Source organism: Rhinoderma darwinii, chromosome 4 (assembly GCF_050947455.1).
Source record: "Rhinoderma darwinii isolate aRhiDar2 chromosome 4, aRhiDar2.hap1, whole genome shotgun sequence".
Lineage (NCBI taxonomy): Eukaryota > Metazoa > Chordata > Amphibia > Anura > Rhinodermatidae > Rhinoderma > Rhinoderma darwinii.
The window spans coordinates 203,622,509-203,647,717 of NC_134690.1; the positions used below are offsets into that span (position 1 = coordinate 203,622,509).

A 25,209-nucleotide genomic window follows, 5' to 3' on the forward strand; every position below is an offset into this window, starting at 1 on the left:
GCAACCAAGGATAATTGACCAGATAGATAGATAGTGACGTGTCCAAAAATTGAAATATTTCAGTCTTCTTCTTCTTTACCCTATTCCGCAGGGCCCTCTTTCCCTCCCTGTCACCCCTGTGTGTCCTTGTGTCCCCATCCTGTGTACATTTTGTTTGTAATATAAAATAATGATTCCTATTTTTTTTTTCTCCATTAAGTAAACTGCGGGAAAACAAGAGGACTGCAGAGCTCATTAAAACCGCCAACCTTTTATTTAACTCCTTTGAGCCTTATTACATGTGGGATTACATTGCGCGTTGGTTTGAGGAATGCTGCCGGTAAATACAAGTGTTTTATTGACTACAAAGGCAGCACTTTTATTTTCCTTTTTTATTTAATATCACTCAGGCTGTACAAATGATTTATTACTGTGTAAGTAGTTTTGTCCTCTAGGCAAGTAAGCGTTTGTTAACACAGCAGTGACAAATCTCCTCCAATTTAGCCGGGGCGCAGGCATACTATTGATATTTTCTTCTTCTTTTTTTTTTTTTCTAGCTTTCTTTTTAAATGGCATGATTTTTTTGATTTTTTTTTTAAGAAATAGAATTTTCACAAAAGTTCATTATATAACGCATTATTGTGAGCCTTTAAGGATTGAGCTACAGCACACCTTCAGCACACGCACACACCTATATACATCACATTCACCTTTTCGTCACAGAGGCATGTGAACGGATTTGTACTGAGTGATTTTTGTATTGAAGTGACATTTTGTTCTTTTAGGCGGACGCTACACGCCAGACTCCAGCGTTCATGCAGTGACAGCGGTAATCTGTCCGAGTTACCACTTATCAATTTCTGCTTGCTGGTGGATTTCTTACTAGACATTGTGTCTTTGGTAAGAGTTTCTGTACTTTCTACATTGGGTTGAAATAACGTAATTAGTGTAAATCTCAACCGGCTGACCTTACGGAAGTGTAAAACACTACACGTAGATAATATTGCAATACATGAAAAACAAACTGTCCTTTTTGTTAAAGAACTCCCATAAGGATTTATTTGACAGAACAATGTAAGCTGCACAGTCCTTTAATCTCATAGATAGAAGCAGGGACGTGACACCAGGGATCCCCACCGGCCGACTTAATACAGAGAAAGTAGAAAAGGTGCCGGCATTCACCAACGTCAATGAAAATATTACTTACTCCATCCCAACAACATTACATGCAACATTTGGGGTCTTTCTCACACAAAACCCTTTGTGGTGACCATTGCAAACCAATGGCCTATATCACCATTGACCCATTAACTGCCATTTAAAATTGCAGCTCTGTTAATGAAAAGTCTCTGTAAATTCCGTAAATATTACATGTTAAACCCAATCATTGCCTGGCAACACACGTCATCACCAGTCTTGAATGCAGATGGCACTGGCATCTTGTCTTTCTCCAGGAACTGCTGCTGCTGTTCTTCTTTTATTTATAATGTGCTATGAACCTGTTATTTTCTGTCTACATTGTGCAGTAAAATAACCACTAACCCTGTTCTTTCCATTCTTTTAAATCTTTTGCTTTCCTTTCCTAAGCCTACTAGAAGTATGAGAGTGATATGTCAGGTACTGTATGACGGTCTGTTTTCTTTTTCACATCTGTACTTGTGCTTTTCATGACGACAAGAAGGTCTTATCAGGGCTTTATAACCTTGTCCATACTTTATATACGTACGTGATCATTGTAGTTTATTGCGGTCTTCATTGTTTGGGAGTAGTATACCGCTCTATGTTCCAAGCCTATGGGTCTGACATTCAGTTTCTCAATAATGGAAGTTGATACCGCTATTATTATAATACCCTTTTTAACCGGCTTTGTTTTACTTTAGAGAACATTTCTACTCAAACTTAAAAATTACCATATTTTAGGAACTCAGAAGTTGGAACTAAAGTTTTAGTTATGGTTTTTTTCTATTCCACCGCCGCTGGCATTTTTGCAAAAGTGAGAACAGGATCTGCTGCTGTATTTGTTGCCTGTTTTACTGTCGTTTCTTAGCCAATGATGGAAAATGTCACTTTGTTATTCGGCTCTGTTCACGTCTGCATTGGAGGCTTCGTTCGGAGCCTCCGTCACAAATTCCATCACATTTGATGGATAAAATAGTGCAGCATGCAGCACTATTTTATTGGGCAAAACAACGGACATTATGAGGGAACCCGACAGCCCCTAATTATAAGTAAATCCGGTACCGTTGGTGTCCTTTGTGTGATAGATCCGTCACAGCTTGAATTCACGACATAGATGTGTACTGTGCCTTAGCGGTACATGAAAGAGTCGGTTGCTAAGTAACCATTTCAAAAGTGACACAGATGGTGCTCGAGCTCAATGTTCCCAAAGCTGTCTATCCACAAACTGTCAGCAGCAGTCTGTGGTCAGCTGTTCGTCTCAGACTACAGGCTGCTATGATATTGCCAGAGTCTTTACTGTAAAGCTACAAAATAGTGCTGCATTTTATAAATGTGGATATCTTTGTTTTTTAGCAGGTAAACTGTATAGTGCAGCAACGATGAATGTCCTACTGGGATAGTTAATTATTATGAAACGATTCTGGGTTTTACCTTTTAGGTTTAAAGGATTGACATGTGAGCATTTGCAGTTCAAATGTTTTCTTTTTGACACTGTATTGCTTCCAGTAAAATGTATCTACTAAAACTTGGCATATTCTAAAGTTTAAGGCAGTGATCATAATAATAGTAGCGTCAAAGACCATTGTTAATGACTGTGTATGCTGCTAAAATAATGGGTCCTGGCCAATGAAATATTATGCCGTTTTAGCAGATCGAGGACTTACTTTTATTAGAAAACTCAAGTACAGCAGTGCACATAGACAACTTTTGCTATAGTCATAACGATTTTGCCAATATATTAAATTGTATGCCTCTTTAAAAGCTATGGACACTTTTTGGATCAAATTTGTTTCATTCTGATTGATTTAATCAGAATTCAGCTTAAATGAGTGTTCTGAAGGGGTGAGAGGGGGAATGGAGACGACAGCCGTCATTGAACTTGTCTGACTGTGACTGGCATCCAGCAGCTTGTAATGTATTGGAATACATGCAAGCTGCTGAAGCCAAACGGAGCATTTTTAAAAACAAATAAACACAATTACAAAAACTGCTCCCCAATACACAAACTCATACAGGAAAAGCTGTCAATCACTCTGTGTGCTGGTGAAAGCAGGGCTCACAGACTTTCTCTAGGACTAACAGCTTTTTACATAAAAATACTCAATCATATCATAGAAAATAATATATCCCTCATCTCAGCGCCATTCCCTCTATTTCTATAAGATATATGACAGATCCGCTATAAACATGGCAGCATGATTTCTGAATGTGCAAAGAAAACATAACACCAGGTCGTGTAAACGTAGAAAATCAGTACAAACATCAGATATTGTCCATTTTTAACTATGTTCAAGGCATCATTGCTACAAGGCGCCGATGCTATTTGATGTGCCATTAACCCTTTCACGCCGCAGCCCTTTTTCAGATTTTCATTTTCGTTTTTCCCTCCCCACCTTCCAAAGGCCATAACGCCTTTATTTTTCCGTCGATATAGTACTATGAGGGCTTGATTTTTGCGGGACAAGTTGTAGTTTTTCGTAGCACCATTTATTTTGCCGTATAATGTACTAGGAAACGGGAAAAAAATTATTTGTGGGGTAGAAAATGAAAAAAACAGTGATTCCACCATGGATTTTTGCGCGCCATTTTTACGGAATTCACTGTACAATTAAAACAACATGTTAATTTTATTCTATGGGTCAATACGATTACGGCGATACCAAATATGTGTAGTTTTTTCTATATTTTACTACTTTTACAAGTAAAAACCAAAGTGTAAAAAAAATTATTTTGTTTCGCCAAATTCCGAGAGCCATAACTTCTTTATTTTTCTGTCGATTAAGTGGTATGAGGACTTATTTTTTTGCGTGATAAGCTGTAGTTTTTAATACCATTTTGGTGTAAATGTGACGGTTTGATCACTTTTTATTTCATTTTTTGTGGGAGATTAGGTGACCAAAAAATAGAGATTCTGGCGTTTACAATTTTTTTTTATTTTTTTTACGGCGTTCACCGTGCGGGTTAAATAATGATATATTGTGATAGTTCAGACTTTTACGGACGCGGCGATACCAATTATGTTTATTTAATTTTTGACTATGCTCTAGGGGGAAAATGGGAAAAGGGGGGTTTTTTGAACTTTTAATTTTACACAAAAAAACAAAACTTGAACTCATTTTTACATTTTTTATTAGTCCCCCTAGGGGACTTCAACCAGCGATCGTTAGATCGCTTGCACGATATACTGCAATACTAATGTATTGCAGTATATCGTGATTCTGACAGTCTCCTATGAAGCCCTGCCGGAGGCAGAGCTTCATAGGAGTACCAAGATAGCGGACCTGGGGGACTTCGTCAGACCCCCAGGCATCCGTGTGAACCAACGGCTCCCCCCGATCTCGCCGCGGGGGGGCCGTTGAGACGTTACAGGGGGTCGCCCCCCTGTTATTAGAAATTTAAATGCCGCGATCTCTATTGAACGCGTCATTTAACGGGTTAAACAAGCGGGATCGTGCTAAAGCGCGATCCCGCTCGTAACCCGGAAGTGTCGGCTGTAACACGCAGCCGACACACTCGCTCTATGGAGCGGACTCAGCCCGTGAGCCCGCTCCATATTCCCCCACCCGGCGTGCGCCGTATATATACGGCGGATGTCGGGAAGGGGTTAATTTAGTTGCCTTAGAAGGTTTTTTGTTTTTTTTTGTTTAATAGCAAAAAGGTTTTGGAGGCACATGAAAGAATAGCCGTAAGGTTCTTGAGGTTTCCGATTGTACCGCCCAAGTTAGGAGATCACTTAAAGTGTAACTAAACTTTTAATAAACATTTTAGATGTCATTGTGACATGCCATAGGTTTTGATCGATGGGTGTCCGAGCACTGAGACCCCCACCGATCTCTAAAACGAAGAGACTGAGCTACTTCTTTTCTGATTGACTTTTCACGACTTTCCCTGGATCAGTGTACGGGCTCAATAGAACGTTTATTCACCCGAATGCGTCTGCCGCTTTGTTTTAGTGATCGTGTGGTTCTCAGTGCTCGAACCCCCCCCCACTGATCAGAACTTCTGACATGTCACTATGTTTTTAAAAACTTTTAGTTACCCTTTAACAAGTTACAGTATCATATCTAGTAAAATGGAATAGGGTAGGAGATGTCCAAATCAATTCATATGTTCCAGTTCTAAGGCCTAGTGGAAAATGAAAACATGACCCAATTGGTTCCTATAGGAATATCCTTCAGTTTTCCTTAGCACAAGTTTTGATACCTCACTCCATATGTGTTCTATTATTGCTATAAACATTCTTTGTAGATCAACAATTTGCAAAAAATGCAGGTAGCAATTTGTCCCATCTTTTCTACTCAGGAGACCTATATTGAAATACAGACTGAACATCTGCCTCAGCTGCTCCTCCGAATGATTTCTGCCCTAACCTGCCATCTCCAAGCTCTGGACCTCAATGAATTGACCGATTCACTAAGACTTTGCTCAAAAATCCTCAGCAAAGTGCAACCTCCGCTTCTGTCTGAAGGCACATTCCAGCCTCCCAGCGGACAAAATGCCTCCAGTAAAGACAAAGAGGATAAGAAGGTAAGACTTTGTTCTGCTAACAGAGCATACTCTGCTTATAATACTGTGTTTACAGATGTAGCAAAGTTTAAAGAGGCTCTATCACCAGATTAATCTGATCGGCGCTGTAATGTAGATTACGACAGTGCTTTTTATTTTGAAAAACGATCATTTTTGAGCAAGTTATGAGAAATTTTAGATTTATGCTAATGAGTTTCTTAATAGACAACTGGGCGTATTTTACCTTTGGTCAGCGTCATACACTTCTCTCCACAACGCCCAGTTGGTAAAAAGTAAAAACACGCCCAGTTGTCTATTAAGAAACGAATTAGCATAAATCTAAAATTGCTCATAACTTGTTCAAAAATGATCGTTTTTCAAAATAAAAACCACTGCTGTTATCTACATTCCAGCGCCAATCAGATTATGTAGGAGATAGGGCACTTATAATGTGGTGACAGAGCCTCTTTAACTTGCTGCAGCGTCGTATCACGCAACAAAAGCCATTGAAAAAGTCAAGTTAAAGTTTGTTGCCACAGTGTTAAGAGTCAATTTGAAGATTTCTACATCTGTATTTGTAGTTCAATTATTTGTATGAACAGTATGACTTACCTGTGATCATGCTGTTTTTATAGATGCAGCTAGTAGTGTCCTTTTTTTACATGGAACTTTTGTTAGCCTGTCATATGATAAAATATTACTTTTTATGGAAAAAGCGACGTGGTGAAAGAAAAAGCTGTCTAGACTAGTGTTGCATGAGTCTGTGTAACCTCCGTAATATTCATAGCTTCAGGACTGTGATAGGGCATTTCTGTTTCTTTCTATATTTAATTTTGTGGAATATATTGCAAATAGAGAAATGCTAATGCATAATTAAATAAATCAATATACATAGAAAAAACACAAACAATTAGACCTGTAATGTGCCAACGATGGATGCCTATTGATTGAAAATTTTCATTAAAGATCTATTATTAAATAAACTCAAATGTAATTTTAACATAAATAAAAGGATTTGTGATGAGCATTTTCCTTTTTTTTTTTTTTTTTTTAGTTTACTGTATTTTTAAAAAATTCTCTAAATCTAGTATAGTCATTGTTTATGGTATGCACACATTTCAGAACGCTTGATAGATAATATAGTAGTGCATACATAAAATATCACTTTATACATTAAGTCTGTTTTCTATTAGTGGTTTACTTCTCAGCTGGATTTCATAATAAATCCTAAAGAACTAGAAGAATTTAGGCAGAACCATGATTCAATACTAATGGGTTCAGTTTTAAGACCACACAATATGCACAGCCAGTAAGGAATGAGATATCCCCTAACAAATCCCTTTAGTATATAGGAACCGTGGGTAGTCTATCATGTGATGCCTCATTGAACTGCATACATGCAGCACATATGAATGTAAATAAACACAGTACATCCACACACCTGCAGCTCCTGAGATGTGAGTTCAGGGCCCAAAGTAAAGTTGGAGTTCATCCATATCAAAAAGGTTCAGCACTGAGTTAAATAACCCAAATTGCTGGACACTGGAGAACGCGATGAAACTGCAGATATGTGAAAAACATGGAAGTGATAACTAGAATATAATACTGGATGTAATACAGTTGTTCCATAACTTATGTAGTCTCACTGAGTATTAAGGAGTAGATTTTTGGAAGATGTGAGCTAGATCGAAATACAACATCCACTTTCAAGTTTCAAGGACGATTTGTTTAAAATGCTTCAGATTGCCATTCTGTATATACATAAAAGATCATTTTAAAATGCCAACACAAATGCTTCTACAAATTACTATACATAAAACTAGTATGATCTCCATGGCGGAACCAGCATCATTCGATGATTCACTGGATTGTCGCATTAAAACCTTCTTTTGGTCCTTCTTTCCAGCTACTTAGACCAGCTCCGCAGATCTGTTATGGAATTAGTGAACTTTCTAACACAGCTAAACACCCTTGTGAAGCCTCTCGCAACACAGGAGGACTTGTCTCGTGCCTCTGCTTCCATCATTGCTATCCAAGGGACGGCCTGGCTCAAGTGCTGGTCTGCTGGCATGGCATCTAAATGGTCCTTCCCTTCAGGGATTCCTATCTTTTTGGGACCTGCCTTGATGATATTAATCTTGGAGGCTATGTGTGGTTAAAGTCCTCACTTGCCTCAGACCAGTGCCCAACACCCAGTCTCTTCTAGAAAATCTGGACCTTGTTTTTGGCCTTATTGGAGGTTTGTCAGTCCTGAGGGCTTTCTCAACAAGACTCAAGATCACGCTTTCTTGGTGCCCTCATCCTCGGTCCACCAAATCAGGATCGAGTAAAACCAGCTCAGCCTGAAGGCGCGCTCCTTACTTGGGTCTGTTCGAGTTGGGGGCAGACTTCTTCAGAGTCGTCTGGCTCAGCCACATCTTGAAAGCTTGAGTACTGGAACTGGTATCCACATGGGCTACAAAATCTTGTGCTTTTCCCCCGAATGTTTCTTCCAGTCCATGAGTCCCCGATCTTCACCCACGGCGGCCACCTTTTTTTTGCAATAGACTTTCTGCTGCATCAAGGGGTGATTTATACCTGTCCCTCCAGACCACAGATATAGCGGGTTTTACTCCAATATTTTTGAAGTGCCAATAAAAAAGACGGGTCAGTTAACCCTTTTCTGGATATCCAATATTTAAATTCTTGCATCGGGTTCCATCACTTCCGCATAGAGCCTCATCGACCAGTGATCGACTCCATGGAACAAGGGGACTTTCTTGCTTCAGTGGAAATTAAAGGATGGGTATATCCACATCCCAATCGAATTTTTCTATCTGTGGCATTTCTAACCTTCACGACACCTCTCCACCATTAACAGTTTGTGGTGCTCCTATTAGGTCTGGCAACAGTTTTCAACAAATACTGTCCATGGTGAATGGTGCTCCCATGATTTAGAGGGATTCAGTGATCCCCTATCTGGACGAAACCCTGCTAAAGTCCATGGAGGACAATGAAGTTTGTATTTGGGTCACTCTAAATACCTTGTACCGCTTCAGTTAGACAATTAACTGCTTCAAGTCCTTCTTATCTTCATCCCAGAGAATTACATTCCTCATCATCCCCTTAAACACTCTCTCAATGAGGGTGTTCCTCCAGCAATGGGTACGGACCCTACGGAGGAGCACTTTGACATTTCCATGACTTCATGCTAGTGCTGGGCAACATGGTGGCTTAGATCGAGGCCATTCCATTTGTTCAATTTTATTCCTGTCCTCTTCAAAGCACAGTTCTCTCCCAGTGGAACCGCTCTCCTAACTCCTTGGACAGGAAGATCCTTATCTCCTCCGCGGTAGGAGGATAGCGGAAGCTGCCAGAATCTTTCAGCGGTGCACACTCCTGGGATTAACATCTGGGTAGCAGACTTTCTCAGTCACGAACCCGTCGACCCAGGGCAGTGGTCTCTCCATCAGAAGGTTTTTGAGCAGATTTGCTTCAGAAGGGTCATTCCTGGAAGAGGACGTCACGGCATCCGGATTCAACCATAGGATTCTCTGCTTCATTTTGCGAGCACGGGACCCCAAAGCTAAGGTGGTGCACACTCTGGTGGTGCCATGGGACCAATTCAGCATGATTAGTCTTTCCGACCCTGCCCTTCCTCCCCGGACTTGTCAAGGTGATAAAAGCCAGCATTTAGAGTCACTTTGTTCAATGCGTTCCGACAAGCGCTTGTCGGAAAGAGTTATCCAAAATGACGCTAAAGGCCAGGAAGCCTTACTCGGCCCATATTTATCACCTTACTTACACTTTTGGTAATAGGTCAAAGCCACAGAATTCCCCCCCCCCCCCCTCCCCTTGCATTTTTCTCTATCCTGGATTCTCTGGTTCTTCCAAGGGGACCTAGATTTAGAACAACTTCTCTCTGTGTGCACTTTTTAATAGCCCACTTGAGTTGAAATCTGACAGCAGGGCTTTTTTTGTAAGTTATCGCTCATGCAACTCCTCCCTACTGGTCCCTGGCTTCTCAGTGTGACTTGAACCTGGTCCTTGATGTTTTACAAGGAGATATTTCTCTGCATCTTCTCTCCTAGAAGGTGTTTTTTCTTGTGGCTCTAACTTCTATCCAGGGGGTTTCCAAACTGGCAGTCATGTCTTGGCTGTTTATCAGCATAAGGTGCATCTCCTTATGGTTCCCTCCCTCCTTTTTTTTTTTTTTTTGCCCAAGGTGGTCTCCTCTTTTCATCTGTCTCTCACTTCTTCCTTCTCCAGATCGGATTCCTTTAATTGTGATTTCCAAAGGGTCCGTGGAAGGGCCTGGCTGCCTCTTAGGCTTTCATTACCCACTGGATTCGGTTGGCTATCTTTGAGGCATACCGGATCAAGAGTCATGATCCCCCGTTCGAGTTGCTGATTATTTAACTAGACTGGTTTTTTTTCTATCAGTTACCACCCCTGGGGACTGCTTTAGGTTGTCCCACAGTGTCTGTCCTTCCCAATGATACGAACAAGAAAATTGATATTTTGGAGTACTCACCAGAAGACCCACAGACCCAAGTATTTTATGGTGAGTACTCAAAAAATCCCTTTTTTATGTGCATGAAAATATAAAAACAGTTTGTGTTACTGTGCAAAGATCAGTTCTTGAAGTCACAAGCTTTAACCGGTTAAGGACTAGGCTGTTTTACAGCTAAATGACCAGAGCAAATTTGACAATTTTGCTATGCGCTTCTTTAGATGACTATAACTCTGCAGGTGAATAAAGTTCATCTTTGAATTTTACACTCTTTTTAAAGGACAGATAGGGCTTTGTTTTAGTGGCATTTGTCAGTATATATCATTTTTTATTTTTTTTCTCTAAAGTGGGCAAAATTGGAAAAAAAAGCAAGAATTTAGCAATTGCGTCAGTTTATGATAGCATTTTTCACACACGGTATGGACCACGGACAAAATTCATCTCCTTTCACATTCTTCCACTTCTCCCGTGCATGGGGATACCAAATATGTGTGCCTTATTCCCTGTTCGGGCATGTGCCAGGGCTTGGCATAAAAGGAGGCTTTTTGGCCTCTTCGGTCCAGGAATTCTGCACTTGATTTTATAGCCGCATACTGTTTTCTGGGGGGCCTAATGCTGCTGAAACATTAGAAACACCCCATAAATGACTTCATTCACACAAGTAGACCCCACAAGGTTTTCTTCAAGGGGTTTATCATATTTTTAGACAGTCCAGTTTTCTTCTGAAAGTTTCTTGAATAAGATGGATCAAAATAAAATTAGCAATTTTTTAGCAAATGCGTCAGTTTATGCCAGCATTTTTCACACACGGCATAGACCACGGCCAAAATTCATCTCCTTTCACATTCTTCCACTTCTCCTGTGCATGGGGATACCAAATATGTGTGCCTTATTATCACATAGAGATGTAGGAGGGCGGACGATAGAAGAAGCTTATTTCACAAATCGCTTTTTTTCAAAGCTGGTTTTACAAAACTCCGCTGCGTTTCTATAACCCTTCCAAAATATCTGCTCTTGAAGCAGAAATCCCAAAATATTCATCTAGGGGTATAATGGGAATTTATTTTTTTGGGTTTTCTAAAATAAGAAATTGCAGGTTTATGCAAATGGAGCTCTCCAGCAGAAGAACTTTAGAGAATATGCAAACATGACATCCACCCCCCACCCATTCCCTCCCTCACCCTCGGAGTAAAATCAGGGGAAAAATAAAAACGTAATGTAGGGCAAATATATTTTCAACGAATTAACTAAGATCTAATAATTCAGAACAGTGTGGTATTTTTTAAAACATGGCTCAATGCACAGGCCTGGTTGCGAGGGACATGAGGGACAGAAATATCGGGAATCTTTGCGGTGCCCGTCTTTTCTGCAGACGCGGCACTTTTTCTGAGGGTTGCTTCTGGTTGGTGTTGGGGGAATCCGACTGATGAAGTGTCTTTCAGTCAGTCGCGTGACATCCTCAGACTGGGGGCATTCTCGGGTGTCCTGAACATCAAAAATGAGGCCTTCAATAATTTTTTCCTGGAAATCCAGGTATGTGTCTCTGCCTCTGTTTTTTTTGTAGAGCACGAATGAGTTGTGGATGGCCACGTGTAACAAATAAATGGCCACTTTTTTGTACCAGGTTTTAGTTTTGCGTTTTACTAAATAGCGCTGTAAAACCTGGTCGCTTAAATCCACCCCCCCCCATGTACTTGTTATATTCGGACACGCTCACTGGTTTGTGCTTGTCCGATGTTGCCCCCCTTTCCCTCACTGCCACTGTTCCTGCGGTATGAATCGTGCTTAGCACATACACGTCTTTGCGATCCCTGAACTTGACCGCCGGCAATTCCTCAGATGCATAAGCACAGGAGTCCCCCTTTACCATGCGCTTCCCCACTAATTGCTGTGGAAAACCAATTCTGTTTTTGCGCATGGTACCACATGCCCCAGTCCTTGCAGCATGCAAATGCCTAAACAGAGGCACACTCGAATAAAAATTATCACAGTACAGGTGGTACCCCTTGTGAAGCAGAGGCTGCATTATCTCCCACACGATCTTACTGCTGGTGGAAAGATCAGGGGGGCATCCAGGAACATTTATTGTGCGGTCCCGCCCTTCATAAATTCTGAAGGCGGTGGTATATCCTGACCCGCTTTCACACAATTTGTAAAGCTTAACGCCATATCTTGCCCTTTTGGAAGGTAGATATTGGCGAAAGCTAAGTCTGCCATGAGAGTTGAGGAGGGATTCGTCCACACTTACATTCTGCTCAGGGGTGTAGAGTTGCAGAAATAAATTATTCAGGGAATTTATTAGCGGTCTTATTTTGAACAACCAATCCCGGTTTGCATCGGTACTTGGGGGGGCCTGTGCGTTGTCATTGAAGTGGAGGAACCTCATTATTGTCTCATAATGAGACCTGGGCATTACTGCAGAATATACTGGGGTGGCTTGGGCGGGTCTTGTTGACCAGTAAGACCTAATGGAGGGCTTTTTGACAATACCCATATTTAGGGTGAGCCCCAAATTTTTTTTTAGTTCCTGCAAATTGGTGGGCGTCCCATTTCTGGCATGGGTGGATGAAGGTTTCTGCCTTATATATTGAGTGGCATATAAATTTGTTTCGTGGACAATCTGATTTAGGATGTCGTCCGTTATAAATAAATGGAAGTAATCCATTTGGACAAAATTTGTATTGTCCACGGTTATGCCAGGAGTGGCAGTAAATCCGTGGATTCTAGGCCCAAAAGATGGGGCAGGTGCCCATACAAGAGCCTGGACTGGAGGGACCAGGCTGTCCCGTGCTACAGCGCTACTTGGCCCTGCGCTTTCATGTTCTGCAGTTTCAACTGCGTCAGGGATAACGTCCCCTGAAGATTAACCTGAAGTGACGCTATCATCGTCACTGCCCAAAACAGGTTCCATCTCTGACGCCATCTCTGATGCGGTCTCCGACTCAGACCACAGCATGGCGTATGCCTCCTCGGCGCTAAACAACTTCCTCGCCATAACGTCACTAACACTAACTAAACAAATGTTTTTTTTTTAAAACACACAAACTAACTGCTATATATATCTACACTACCGCTAACAAAAAAATAAACCGCTATTGCTATATATATTATATATATGTGGATATATATATATAATTATATACTCCCTACCTGCCTATTCTAATAGAATAAAAGAAAGAAAGGTAGATAGAAAAAAAGATATATGGATAGATAGATTGTATAGATAGATAGAAATCTATCTATACAGAGAATGTTTTAGAGTGTAACTGTATTTTTTGTGTAACTGTAACTGTAATCTTCTGGCAGCAATTCTCCCGAGTCTCTTCTTCTCCTCACACTGAAACAATGTTTGAGGAGAAGAAAAGAGGCAGGAGATTTACTGCCAGAAAAGTCAAAATAAAACAAATGTGGTCGCTGTGATAGGTTTTCACAGCGACCACATGTTCAGGGACCATCAGATTGGTCCCTGATACTCTGTCCAGTGCCCAGAGCTGTTGGTAACAGCGTGGGCACAGGGCTGTGTGCACGCAATCGCGTGCACACTGTTTTCTATGCAGAAATGCATGTGATCGCTGTGATTGGTTGTTACAGCGATCACATGTTCAGGGGCCAAAAGATTGGCCCCTGACATTCTGCCCAGTGCCCATGGCTGTTAGCAACAGCCAGGGCATAGAGCTGTGTGCACGCGATCGCGCGTGCACAGTCTCTGAAGTACCGCCGTAAATAGTCTATACGGCGGACTTCAGAGACCCTGACCGCTGGCCGTATAAATACAGCCAGCGGTCGGGAACCTGTTAAGCATGAGGATAAACTGTTCATAGGGTCTCATGACAAAATCTGCCTATGCTCGGTTCTTATTTAGCTGTTTCAAGTCACATCCACATGAATGTCCCCATATGAACTGGTTTAAATGATGGCAGTTGTGTGTGAATGTGTAGGGCATGTCGACTTGATTTCATACGCTGTACTTCTGATAACACTGAACTGAAAAAACACAAAAAAACATGATGTGTCTTCACACTTCTGAAAGGTTCTTCTTTAATTTTATTTTCATATTGTTTCACATGATCAGTAATTTTTCTAAACTATGGATTTAATGAATCTCAGGATGGAAGCGTTCACTGATTGCTATTCGTTTACTTCCTAGTTGTCTCCAGTTTCTGCTGAAAATCAAGGTGATGTGTTTGAAGATGGTGAAAACCCTCCAAGCAGCCGATCTTCAGAAAGTGGTTTTACTGAATTTGTACAGTACCAGGAAGACAAAACAGATGACCTTGACAAGGTGCTGAGTGATGGGCAAAGTGCAGCTGGTCTGCCCTTGGGTAGCACTTCATCAGAAACTGAAACCGCATCTACTGTAGGTTCTGAAGAGACGGTTGTACAACACCCTTGTATGAGTCCAGAAGGAACATCTACACGGGGTGTAAAGGCGATACAAAAAACAGCAATGCAGTGTTGCCTGGAGTATTTCCAACAGTTCCTCACAAGATTTATCACTCTGTACATTCTCCCAAAGACTGCTGCACCTAACATGCTTCCAGTAGAACAACCCACAGGAGGTCAAATAGATAGCACAAAATGGGAGACAACAGAAAATGCTAAAGAAAACAAAATCAACAAACCAAATTCTCCAAAAGAATACCGTCCAGCCTTCATTGCTGCATGCCAGCTATTCCTTGAATGTTCCAGTTTTCCTGTGTATATTGCAGAAGGCAGTCACACTGCAGACATTCATTCAGATAAAGGAGAAGGGGGTAAGTTTAAGTGCTGATATTTGTAAGCAAATTTCTCCTTCATATGTTGTGAATCGTGGTGTGACCAGAATTCACAGGGCCATATGGCGTAGATTGGAACAGGTCCTTCCTCCGCAACTGCCTGTAAGTGTATTGAGTGCCAGTTATGCCAGGGGTGTTCGCATCTTAGACATTTATGGCAAATCCACAGGTATTCCCATTTTAGACGTTTCTGGCGTATCCTGGGGCTATTCCATAAATTCTGATAGATGTGGGTCCCACCTCTGGCACCTGTGGGCCCTAAGATGGAAATACCCCTTTAACGTCTGTTTAATATGAAGCATAAGGAACATGTTGCAAAAAGAGTATGTTTTACTAGATCTTGTAGAGTTTTAGTGTAATGATCAATGCAGTATTCTTATACTTTAATGGTGTACTTTATTTCCGTTTTTATTAGATTGTGAGAAGGTACAACCAACAACGTGGCTTCAGACTCTCATAAATGCCTGCAGTGCAGCGGTTGACTTCAGTATACAGAGTGTTGCCATATCGCTTGTTATGGACCTGGTTGGCATGACACAGTCTGTGGCAGTTGTAGTAGGAGAAAATGCGAATAGCCTGGAAGCTTCTCAACCCTTGAGCCCAAACCAAGGCAGAGTGTCTGTTGTTATACGACCTCCCCTTACTGAGGGCAATTTGAGGTACATGGCTGAGAAAACCGATTTCTTCAAGGTATGTAGAATGATTTAAGTGTTTGTTTCTTAGTGTGTGGTGGTTAATTTTCGCTAATTTTAAATATTCTTGTTAAAAATTGCCTAATCTCAGATAAGCTCATGCACTGTTTAACTGCACCTATTACAAGCCTGTGGGGCTGTTCTTTTTTTTCTACCGTTTGCAGAATGTGGCTGTAATACTATGGCAACAGTTGGGTGACCTGACACCACAACACCATCAAAGAAGTGTAGAACTCTTCTATCAACTGCACAACCTGGTCCCATGTTCTAGTATATGTGAAGATGCCATTAGCCAGCAGCTTACACACAAGGATAAGGTATGTATTCAATATACACTTTTAAAGATAAAGTCTTTAGTAATAAGAAGTCTGTGTTCATAAAAAACAAACTAAAAGTTGACTGAAAAAAATATTCTTCCAATTTTGTAAAAAGGAATTATGGTCTTAAAGGGCTTGTCCACGACCAGACGTCTGATGACCTATCCACGGAATAGGTCATCAGTAAATGACCTGTGGGGGTCCGACACCCGGACCCCGCACCGATCAGCCGCTCCGGTTACCTCCGGGCATCAGACGTCCATGCCGGAAGCAGTTGGCTCCAGTCATGGAATAGCGGCCAAGCTGCGGTACTGCAGCTCTGCTCCTATTCAAGTGAATAGGAGCAGAGCTGCAGTTCGGCATCACGGCCGCTGTGCAATGTACGCAGCCAACTGCTTCTGGCTCCGTACATCGCATACTGTGCAATAACATCTGCTGCCCCAGGCAACCGGAGCAGCTGATCAGGGCAGGGTCTGGGTGTCAGACCCGGACCGGTGATATACTGATGACTTATCCGGTGGATAGGTCATCGGTTGTCTAGTAGTCGTCAACCCCTTAAATCCTATTCTTTTATTTTTTTTAAACTGCAGCATGCCTTATCAGTTGTAGTTTTGTTGCAGGTTTACTTCAATAGGGATAACAGTGCTTTTGGAAAAAAACAATTATCACAACCTTCTCCCATTGAAGTGAATAGGAAAAGGCTATAATACTGTGAACTGCCGCTACAAGTGTGTCAGCGATTCACAGTGCGAGTAAAGGAAATTAAGGGGTAACTGCACTCGTACAAGCACTGCGGCCCGTTCAAAACAGCTGATCTGCGGGGGTGCTGAGAGTCAGACCCCGCCCGATCAGATATTAATGGCCTATCATGAGGATAGACCGTACATTTTTTGGGACTGGAAAGCCCCTTTAAAGTATTTATTCCTGTGTGGTTATTTATATCTGTGTAGTTTTATAGGAATTATTAATATACCATACTTGTCACATCAAAACATTCCAAACTATTTGGACTTGTAGAATCCTGTAAATCTTGCATTCTTTCATGTCATAGCAGTATATAATATAGACTACTAATAAGCGTTTCCTTTATTTTTCAAAGAAAATTAGAATGGAGGCCCATGGTCGATTTGCAGTCCTGTGGCACCTCACCAGGGACCTTCACATCAACAAATCATCATCCTATGGCCGTACTTTTGACAGGTTTGTGATCATTAAGATTGTTTCTGAATATTGCAAATATGGGTGCCTTTATTTTATTTATTTTTTTAATTATGTTTTTTTTTTTTTTTAACTATTTTAAATTTTTTACACCACAAACAAACACAACAATCCCTCTCCCCTGCCCCTCGCACATTTCCACCCCTCATCTCAAAGTAAACCGTATAGATATTAGGCAATCTGAATATCATTTTATATCTTTTTCTATACAGGATTTTGGTCTTATACTGGTTGCTTTTTGAAGTGGATGTTCTATTCTTGCTGAAGTCCATACATACAACTTAGGCCTTGAATACATCTATGCCATTATCAGTGTGCAGTTTATATATGACTTTGAAAAAAGGCAAAAGTAATATTAAATAACAAAATGTATCCCACAGTCTCTAAAATTGGTTCTACAGTTGAATAGGTTTGACTAGAGAACTTCTTTAAATCGTAAATGTCAAATCATTAAAGTTAAATGTATCCTTTGTAGCTTACTGAAAAGGGTTAATGTGCTACATGCGATTCTTCTGGAATATTAACATGGATAGAACATTGGAGAACTGTCAGTAGATCTGTATCATTTTGTCATTACGGACCAGTCCTCTTTACCATCAATGCGTGTGGTGCATTATCTATTACTCATTGCCCCTTACAGGTCATTGTTCATTATGCTGGACAGTCTGAATTGCGTAGATGGCTGCACGTCTTCTGTGGGTCAGGCCTGGCTACATCAAGTACTCCAGAGACATGATATTGCTAGAGTACTGGAACCACTGCTACTTCTGCTCCTTCATCCTAAAACTCAGCGTGTATCTGTGCAGCGAGTCCAGGCTGAAAGACACTGGAGCAAATCCATTCGACACTTGGAAGAAAACCGAAAAGCCTTCAGCAAGGCATCGAGCAATGATGGTATGTATAACATGCTATGGATTATATGGATTCCAGCTACTGTCTTTTTATTAGCTTCTGATAATCCCCTGTTGATGTAATAATATCCGTTTGATGTGTTAATCCCCAATAATAATAATATCGCTTAAGAGAAGGCACACCTTGCAGCATACAAGAAACTTTAGAATGTGTGTTGTCACACTACGGCATAGCATTAATAAAGTGAGTGTGCATGTTTTCATTTTTATTATATTCATAATTAACCAAAATTAATTTTCTTGTACATACTTGCAGTATTTCCCAGCACACGGCTATTTTCTGGGACAACATCTAAACAGATTCTCATGGACGAGATGGAGAACTTTAGCCTTACAGTGAACCCATTGAGCGACAGGCTTTCCCTCCTGAGTACAAGCAGCGAGACCATCCCAATGGGAATATTGGACTTTGAGATTCCAGACCAGCAGATCGAGATTCTACAGAGCTCGGATTCTGGTTGTTCTCAGTCTTCAGGTGGAGATGACGTGGATGCCGAGAGTTTAACTGCTCAAGAGAACGGTCAAAACTCGAGAGAGGACTCTGTTGAGGCCATAGTTCAACAAGTCATCACTGACTTAATTTGCAATGTTTTGAGAAATGTTGGTGAAGACCCCGAATCAAATTCCTCCGATTCTGATCAGGTTGATACGTCTGACAGAATAAATATATGCAGCGCTGTAGTAAATGAAGCTCCTCGTAATGAGGAGGAATTACCTCAAGGGAACAATCGCTCAGTCAGAGATCCATCTAACTTTCTGTCTGTGTCTGCAGAGGACGGCATTGAAGGCTTGGCAAATGCTATAACCAGAAACCTATCATCTCCATCAATTATGGCTCAACAGATACCTACAGAATTTAATTCCAATATGATGGGGGGACAACACCGAAAAAGGAGTCACAGTAGCATCCAGTTTAATTTTAAAGGTAAAGGGGCAGAAAAGAGCCCACATGGTAAAGTAGGAGGCAGTAAAGCAACAGGAACAAAACCTAAAGTAAAAATACCCAGAAGAAAAGATGAAGACAAGAAGAAAGCACAAAATGAAAAGATGAAACAAACAAATGTTTTTTTCACTGATGGATTAGATTTGGAAAACTGGTATAGTTGCGGAGAAGGTGAAATCTCAGAAATTGAAAGTGATGTGGGATCTCCCGGCATACGTAAATCCCCCAATTTCAACATTCACCCTCTTTACCAGCATGTGCTCTTGTACCTCCAGTTATATGACGCCTCAAGGACTTTATATGCTTTATCTGCTATAAAAGCCATATTAAAAACCTGCCCAACTGTGTTTGTTAGTGCTATATCCACCACCAGTGTGAACAATGCCTATACACCTCAGTTATCTTTGCTCCAGAATCTTTTAGCGAGGCATCGAATTTCCGTGATGGGGAAAGACTTTTATAGTAATATTCCACTGGACTCTAATCACAATTTCCGGAGCTCCATGTATATAGAAATTCTTATTTCATTATGTTTGTACTTTATGAGAAGCCATTACCCTACACATGTGAAAGTTTCTCAGCAAGAGCTCATAGGCAACCGCAACATGCAGATGATGAGCATCGAAATCTTGACCCTGCTGTTTACAGAGTTAGCAAAGGTCATCGAGAGCTCCGCTAAGGGCTTTGCCAGCTTTATCTCGGATATATTGTCCAAATGCAAGGTTCAGAAAGTGATCCTCCACTGCCTACTATCTTCTATTTTCAGTGCTCAGAAGTGGCACAGTGAGCGCATGGCAGAGAAGAACATAATGGCCATTGAAGAAGGCTTTTCAGAAGACAGTCTCATTAACTTTTCTGAAGATGAATTAGACAATGGCAGTACACTACAGTCCCAATTATTGAAAGTCCTTCAAGGTCTTATTGTCTTAGAACATCGCGTTTTAACTGTTCCAGAAGACAACGAGGCAGGCTTTGATTTTGTCATCACTGATCTGGAGCACATAAACCCTCAACAGCCAATGACCTCCTTACAATATATGCACTCGCAGCCAATCACATGCCAGGGAATGTTCCTCTGTGCAGTAATCCGGGCTTTACACCAGCACTATACATGTAAAATGCACCCTCAATGGATCGGACTCATCACGTCCACTTTGCCTTACATGGGGAAGGTGTTACAGAGAGTAGTGGCTTCAGTGACATTACAGCTTTGCAGAAATCTTGATAACTTAATTCAGCAATACAAGTATGAAGCGGGATTCTCCGACAATAGGTAGGTGTTCAGGATCTGCCCTTTTAACGTTTGAGTTGTTGCTGAAAGCTGTAAAAGTGTCTCTGTTTTGTATTTCAGGCCGCTATGGATGGCATCGTTCAGCCCACCTGATATGATACTGACCCTGTTAGAAGGCATCACAACAATTATTCACTACTGTCTGCTAGACCCCTCTGCTCAGTACCACCAGGTAAAATAAAGGTTTCCATGATTTATATGTACCCTCTTTTAAAGGGGTTTTCTCACGAAAGACGTTAATGGCATATCAACAGAATGTCATAAATGTCTGATAGGTGAGGATTTCCTACCTAAGGGAATCCCACCTACAAGGAAGACTGCACCCCCCTAATCCCTCTGGTGAGAACCAGGGTCCCTCTTTTTCTCAATAGGTGGGACGCCACCTCTGGGACCCAGAGGTGGGACTTCAAACTGTCAGACATTTATGGCATATACTGCGGACATTCTATATATGTATTTTGTGGGTAAATCTATTTGACAATAATCACTTTAAACAGAAATGTCTCAAATGGAAGCATTTGAGGGGTTTAGTAGATTTTGTTTTAGAAATGTGAAGATTTTTTTTTTTTTATAATGTCTTTGTGAAGACAATTAGAAATGTTCTGCACAAGCACTGGTGTAACACTGCTGGAAAAGTGACATCTATTAGATGACCTTTCTAAAGCACTTCAGCGGGCAGCAATTTAAAGCACGTGCCATTTATCAATTAAAGTGCCCCTATGCCGGATTTGGTGTTGAAAGGAGCCGAAACCACATGGAGACCTTTGGCCTAGAGGCTCCTTAATTTGCATATGGTGCGCTGTTTAACTGGTGCAATGGTACACACTATGTGATTTAGAAGTATGGTGACAGACTCCCTTAATAGCCTTTGTGCACTTTTGCAAATATTTTCTATTGCTCCAATGCATCTAAAATACAAAGCAATTTTGCAAATAGTCTTGATCAAAAATATACAGCTCCTATGCATATTCATGTTCTTACAGTTGAGCAAGAAGGGGGCTGATGAAAAAAGTAAAACATGACTGCATGATCAACGCACATGTTTGTTTGTAATCTGTAACCATGGAGACACATAGTTCTGCATTGGAGCTGTAGATGCAAAACGGTATGAAATTTTTTATTCAAGACTGTGTGCAAAGGCGCTTTGAGTTTTCGTTATTTTAGATTCATTGAAGTAATAAAAAATGGTTCCAAAGTAGGCATAGCCTTTAAAAGCGGAGATTAAATGTACAGTACATTGAAATACAGTTATTGTGCTATTCTACGGGTATTTCTTTTCATATGTGGGGTTTTCCTGGATATAAGGATTTCTTGTCATATATTTAATCTTATTACCTATGAATTTTTTTTCCCCTGTTCTAGTAACAAACGTTGACTTTATATCTCCCATTTTTCAGCTGATGGTCAATGTTGATCAGAAACATTTGCTTGAAGCACGCAGTGGAATCCTTTCTATACTTCATTTAATAATGTCATCAGTCACCCTGCTATGGAGTATTCTTCATCAAGCGGACTCTTCTGAGAAAAACTTTGCAGCAGCTGCCGCCTCCGTCACTACAATCAACCTCGGCTCAACAAAGGTAATCGAGGCGGAGGAATTAGTCTGAAGAGAGCAAGTCATCTTTATGTTATTCCTGGCATTTTTAGATTTCTATTACATTTTCTGTTCTCAAGTAATTTCATTAATTGGATTAAATGAAGTTTGATGAAAGTGCGTCTGATTGGGTCAATAAGTTTAATGTCTGCGGTCTGTGTCTTCTGTGAATAGCACAATGTCCTATTCAATTATCAGAGAATGTGGGAGAGCGCTTCTTTTAATAGGACATATTTCCATGAATATGTGGTAGGCTAAAATAGTAAAAATAACTGCGTATTCTCTCTGCCCTACAGACAAACATGCTTAGGAAATATTGCTGGTTTTCTTCAGTTTTAGATTTTTTTAGGAGACATCGGAAATCTTAAGTTTGCAATTACATTGTTTCATTTACTATAGTGTTCTGTACACAACAGAAGTTTTATCAGGTCTTATGAATCTGGTAGCAAAGCTGTAAATGAATCAACACTTTGTAAATAACTTGGTCTCTGTTCACATTTGCGTTGTGGTTTCTGTTTCAAACGGTTAACACCTGCGCCCGATGGACCTCCATTGACTTATAGTCGGGTCCCTCTGGCTCTGTTATGGTGTACGTCTTCTCACAGCATTTGCGACAGAGCCTCATACACAAATGTGAACACAGCCTTAGCTGAGAGCCTGTGATGCTATCTGCTGCAATGGATTTCGGGAGTTTTAGGTTACAGTGCCAGGTATGAAGACTAAACCCCCTGAAATATGTGACCGCAGAGCATGCTCTGCGTAGACAGTGAGCCAGCATGGAACTAGGAGGCCAGCAGAATTATGAAAGCAGCTCTGGATGAACATAGCTAATTAATTAAGTAATTCAAGATCCGTACAAGATACTTAAAACAAGTATTTGGAAAGTTACTCCACTCCTGATGTAAATTATATCTAGATGTAAGTTTATAAAAATGGTATTCCAAGGGTAACATGGATTTATTTTTTCTATTGCATATATAGCACCAACGTATTATTCAGTGCTGTATACAGATCGTGTCTTATAAGTCCCAATGCGGATCAAAGTCCATATTTTAAAAAAAAAGCAAGAAACTTCATTTTAACACTTTAGAATTTTAATAAAGATTTTTTGGACCAACAGAACTTAAGACAACAGATCCTAGAGTTACTAGGCCCTATTTCCATGAATCATGGGGTTCATTTTATGGCTGCCATTGCCTTTGTATGGAATGAAAGAAAGCAAAACAAAGACTCTACACGTACAAAGGTAAAATATATTTTTTTTTTCCAGAATTTGAATGAAATCTGATTACATGGTTAAAATACCATGATCTGCTACTAGAGATCAAAGTGTCTAGCATTGTAAAATATTTGTCTATGATGCTGATTTCAGCACCAGATTATTTTGAAGATTTTATAAAAATAATCAATACAAAGGAAAAGATGAGATGCCGCTTTTATTATAAACCCTACATTCTAGCTGTAATCTGATTGGTTGCAGTTGGGCTTTTTTATTTGCATTACTTTTCTTCTCGATGTATGGCTTATATTTACAGTGTGTGTGTGTGTGTGTGTGTATATGTATGTGTATATATATATATATATATATATATGTGTGTATATGTGTGTGTGTGTATATATGTGTGTGTGTGTGTGTGTATGTATATATATATGTGTGTGTGTGTGTGTATATATATATATATGTGTGAGTGTGTATACATGTGTGTGTGTATATATAATATATATATATATATACATACACGCATCTTTCATTATTTGATGTGTGCTTAGGTTATTCCATCAGCAAGTGAAGAGCAACTTCTCCTTGTAGAGTTGGTTCGTTCAATCAGTGTGATGAGGACAGAGACTGTGATCCAGACTGTGAAGGAAGTGTTAAAGCAGCCACCTGCCATAGCTAAGGACAAGGTATAGTATTTGTAGCATTACACCTGATGGTTTTTGATATTACAAAGGTTCTCCTATAATAGATGGCATTTAATTTCGCACTAAATGTGCTCTTAATATGTAATCTACTCGTTGTTCTACTCCTGAAGGAAATGTCTGACCGTTGGTGTCGGACTGTTGTTTGTTTACATTCCCTTGTCCATGGACCTTCCATACCTTGCCTGTATAGACACATAATCTTACAGAGGTCCACAATTTGGAAAGGCTCCATGACAACCTTCAGTATAACGATGTACGTCTTTCAAAGTCATGTAACCGTGACATCCAGTGAAAAGCATGCAATTTTCTATTGGTTTTATCGGGAGATACAATTCTATGACCATGCACCTTGTACGACTTTAGTCATGAGGCTACATTCATCCGGTATTGTATGGCAGATGTAGCTAGGGCTTTAGATTGATGGTTACATGGTTAAAGATTAAAGAGGCTCTGTCACCAGATTTTGCAACCCCTATCTGCTATTACAGCAGATAGGCGCTGCAATGTAGATTACAGTAACGTTTTTATTTTTAAAAAACGAGCATTTTTGGCCAAGTTATGACCAGTTTCGTATTTATGCAAATGAGGCTTGCAAAAGTACAACTGGGCGTGTTGAAAAGTAAAAGTACAACTGGGCGTGTATTATGTGCGTACATCGGGGCGTTTTTACTACTTTTACTAGCTGGGCGCTCTGATGAGAAGTATCATCCACTTCTCTTCAGAACGCCCAGCTTCTGGCAGTGCAGATCTGTGACGTCACTCACAGGTCCTGCATCGTGTCGGCACCAGAGGCTACAGTTGATTCTGCAGCAGCATCAGCATTTGTAGGTAAGTAGCTACATCGACTTACCTGCAAACGCCGATGCTGCTGCAGAACCATCTGTAGCCTCTGGTGCCGATGTGTCCTCGCTCGTCTGACACGATGCAGGACCTGTGAGTGACGACACAGCGTGATCTCTGGAGAACACGCTGTGTCTGCACTGCCAGAAGCTGGGCGTTGTGAAGAGAAATGGATGATACTTCTATACACAACGCCCAGCTAGTAAAAGTAGTAAACACGCCCCGATGTACGCACATAATACACGCCCAGTTGTACTTTTACTTTTCAACACGCCCAGTTGTACTTTTGCAAGCCTCATTTGCATAAATACAAAAATGGTCATAACTTGGCCAAAAATGCTCGTTTTTTAAAAATAAAAACGTTACTGTAATCTACATTGCAGCGCCGATCTGCTGCAATAGCAGATAGGGGTTGCAAAATCTGGTGACAGAGCCTCTTTAAACTCCGCAATACAGTGTTTGCAAGCAATAATTTTCCTCTTTTGATCATTTTAATATCTGCATAGGAACGTTTATTCGTGTCAAAAACAGTTTAGGAAAACTCTGAAT

The 25,209-nt window shown here is 40.6% G+C and overlaps 1 protein-coding gene across 5 annotated transcripts in view; it reads left to right on the top strand.

The window, feature by feature from the left end:
• The window catches only part of DOP1A (DOP1 leucine zipper like protein A), a 76,848-nt gene that overhangs the window by 28,343 nt on the left and 23,296 nt on the right, over positions 1 to 25,209 (top strand). For 4 of the 5 annotated variants that reach the window (XM_075862075.1, XM_075862072.1, XM_075862071.1 and 1 more), the window contains 14 exons: positions 200 to 319; positions 765 to 879; positions 1,567 to 1,596; positions 5,461 to 5,685; positions 14,304 to 14,910; positions 15,347 to 15,621; positions 15,788 to 15,940; positions 17,040 to 17,140; positions 17,799 to 18,052; positions 18,326 to 20,285; positions 20,364 to 20,475; positions 21,701 to 21,883; positions 23,018 to 23,143; positions 23,668 to 23,802. In XM_075862075.1, coding sequence (XP_075718190.1) covers positions 200 to 319; positions 765 to 879; positions 1,567 to 1,596; positions 5,461 to 5,685; positions 14,304 to 14,910; positions 15,347 to 15,621; positions 15,788 to 15,940; positions 17,040 to 17,140; positions 17,799 to 18,052; positions 18,326 to 20,285; positions 20,364 to 20,475; positions 21,701 to 21,883; positions 23,018 to 23,143; positions 23,668 to 23,802 — 4,396 coding nt within the window. The remainder of the gene's footprint in view (positions 1 to 199; positions 320 to 764; positions 880 to 1,566; positions 1,597 to 5,460; positions 5,686 to 14,303; positions 14,911 to 15,346; positions 15,622 to 15,787; positions 15,941 to 17,039; positions 17,141 to 17,798; positions 18,053 to 18,325; positions 20,286 to 20,363; positions 20,476 to 21,700; positions 21,884 to 23,017; positions 23,144 to 23,667; positions 23,803 to 25,209) is intronic. The other variant, XM_075862073.1, reaches the window with a different exon arrangement.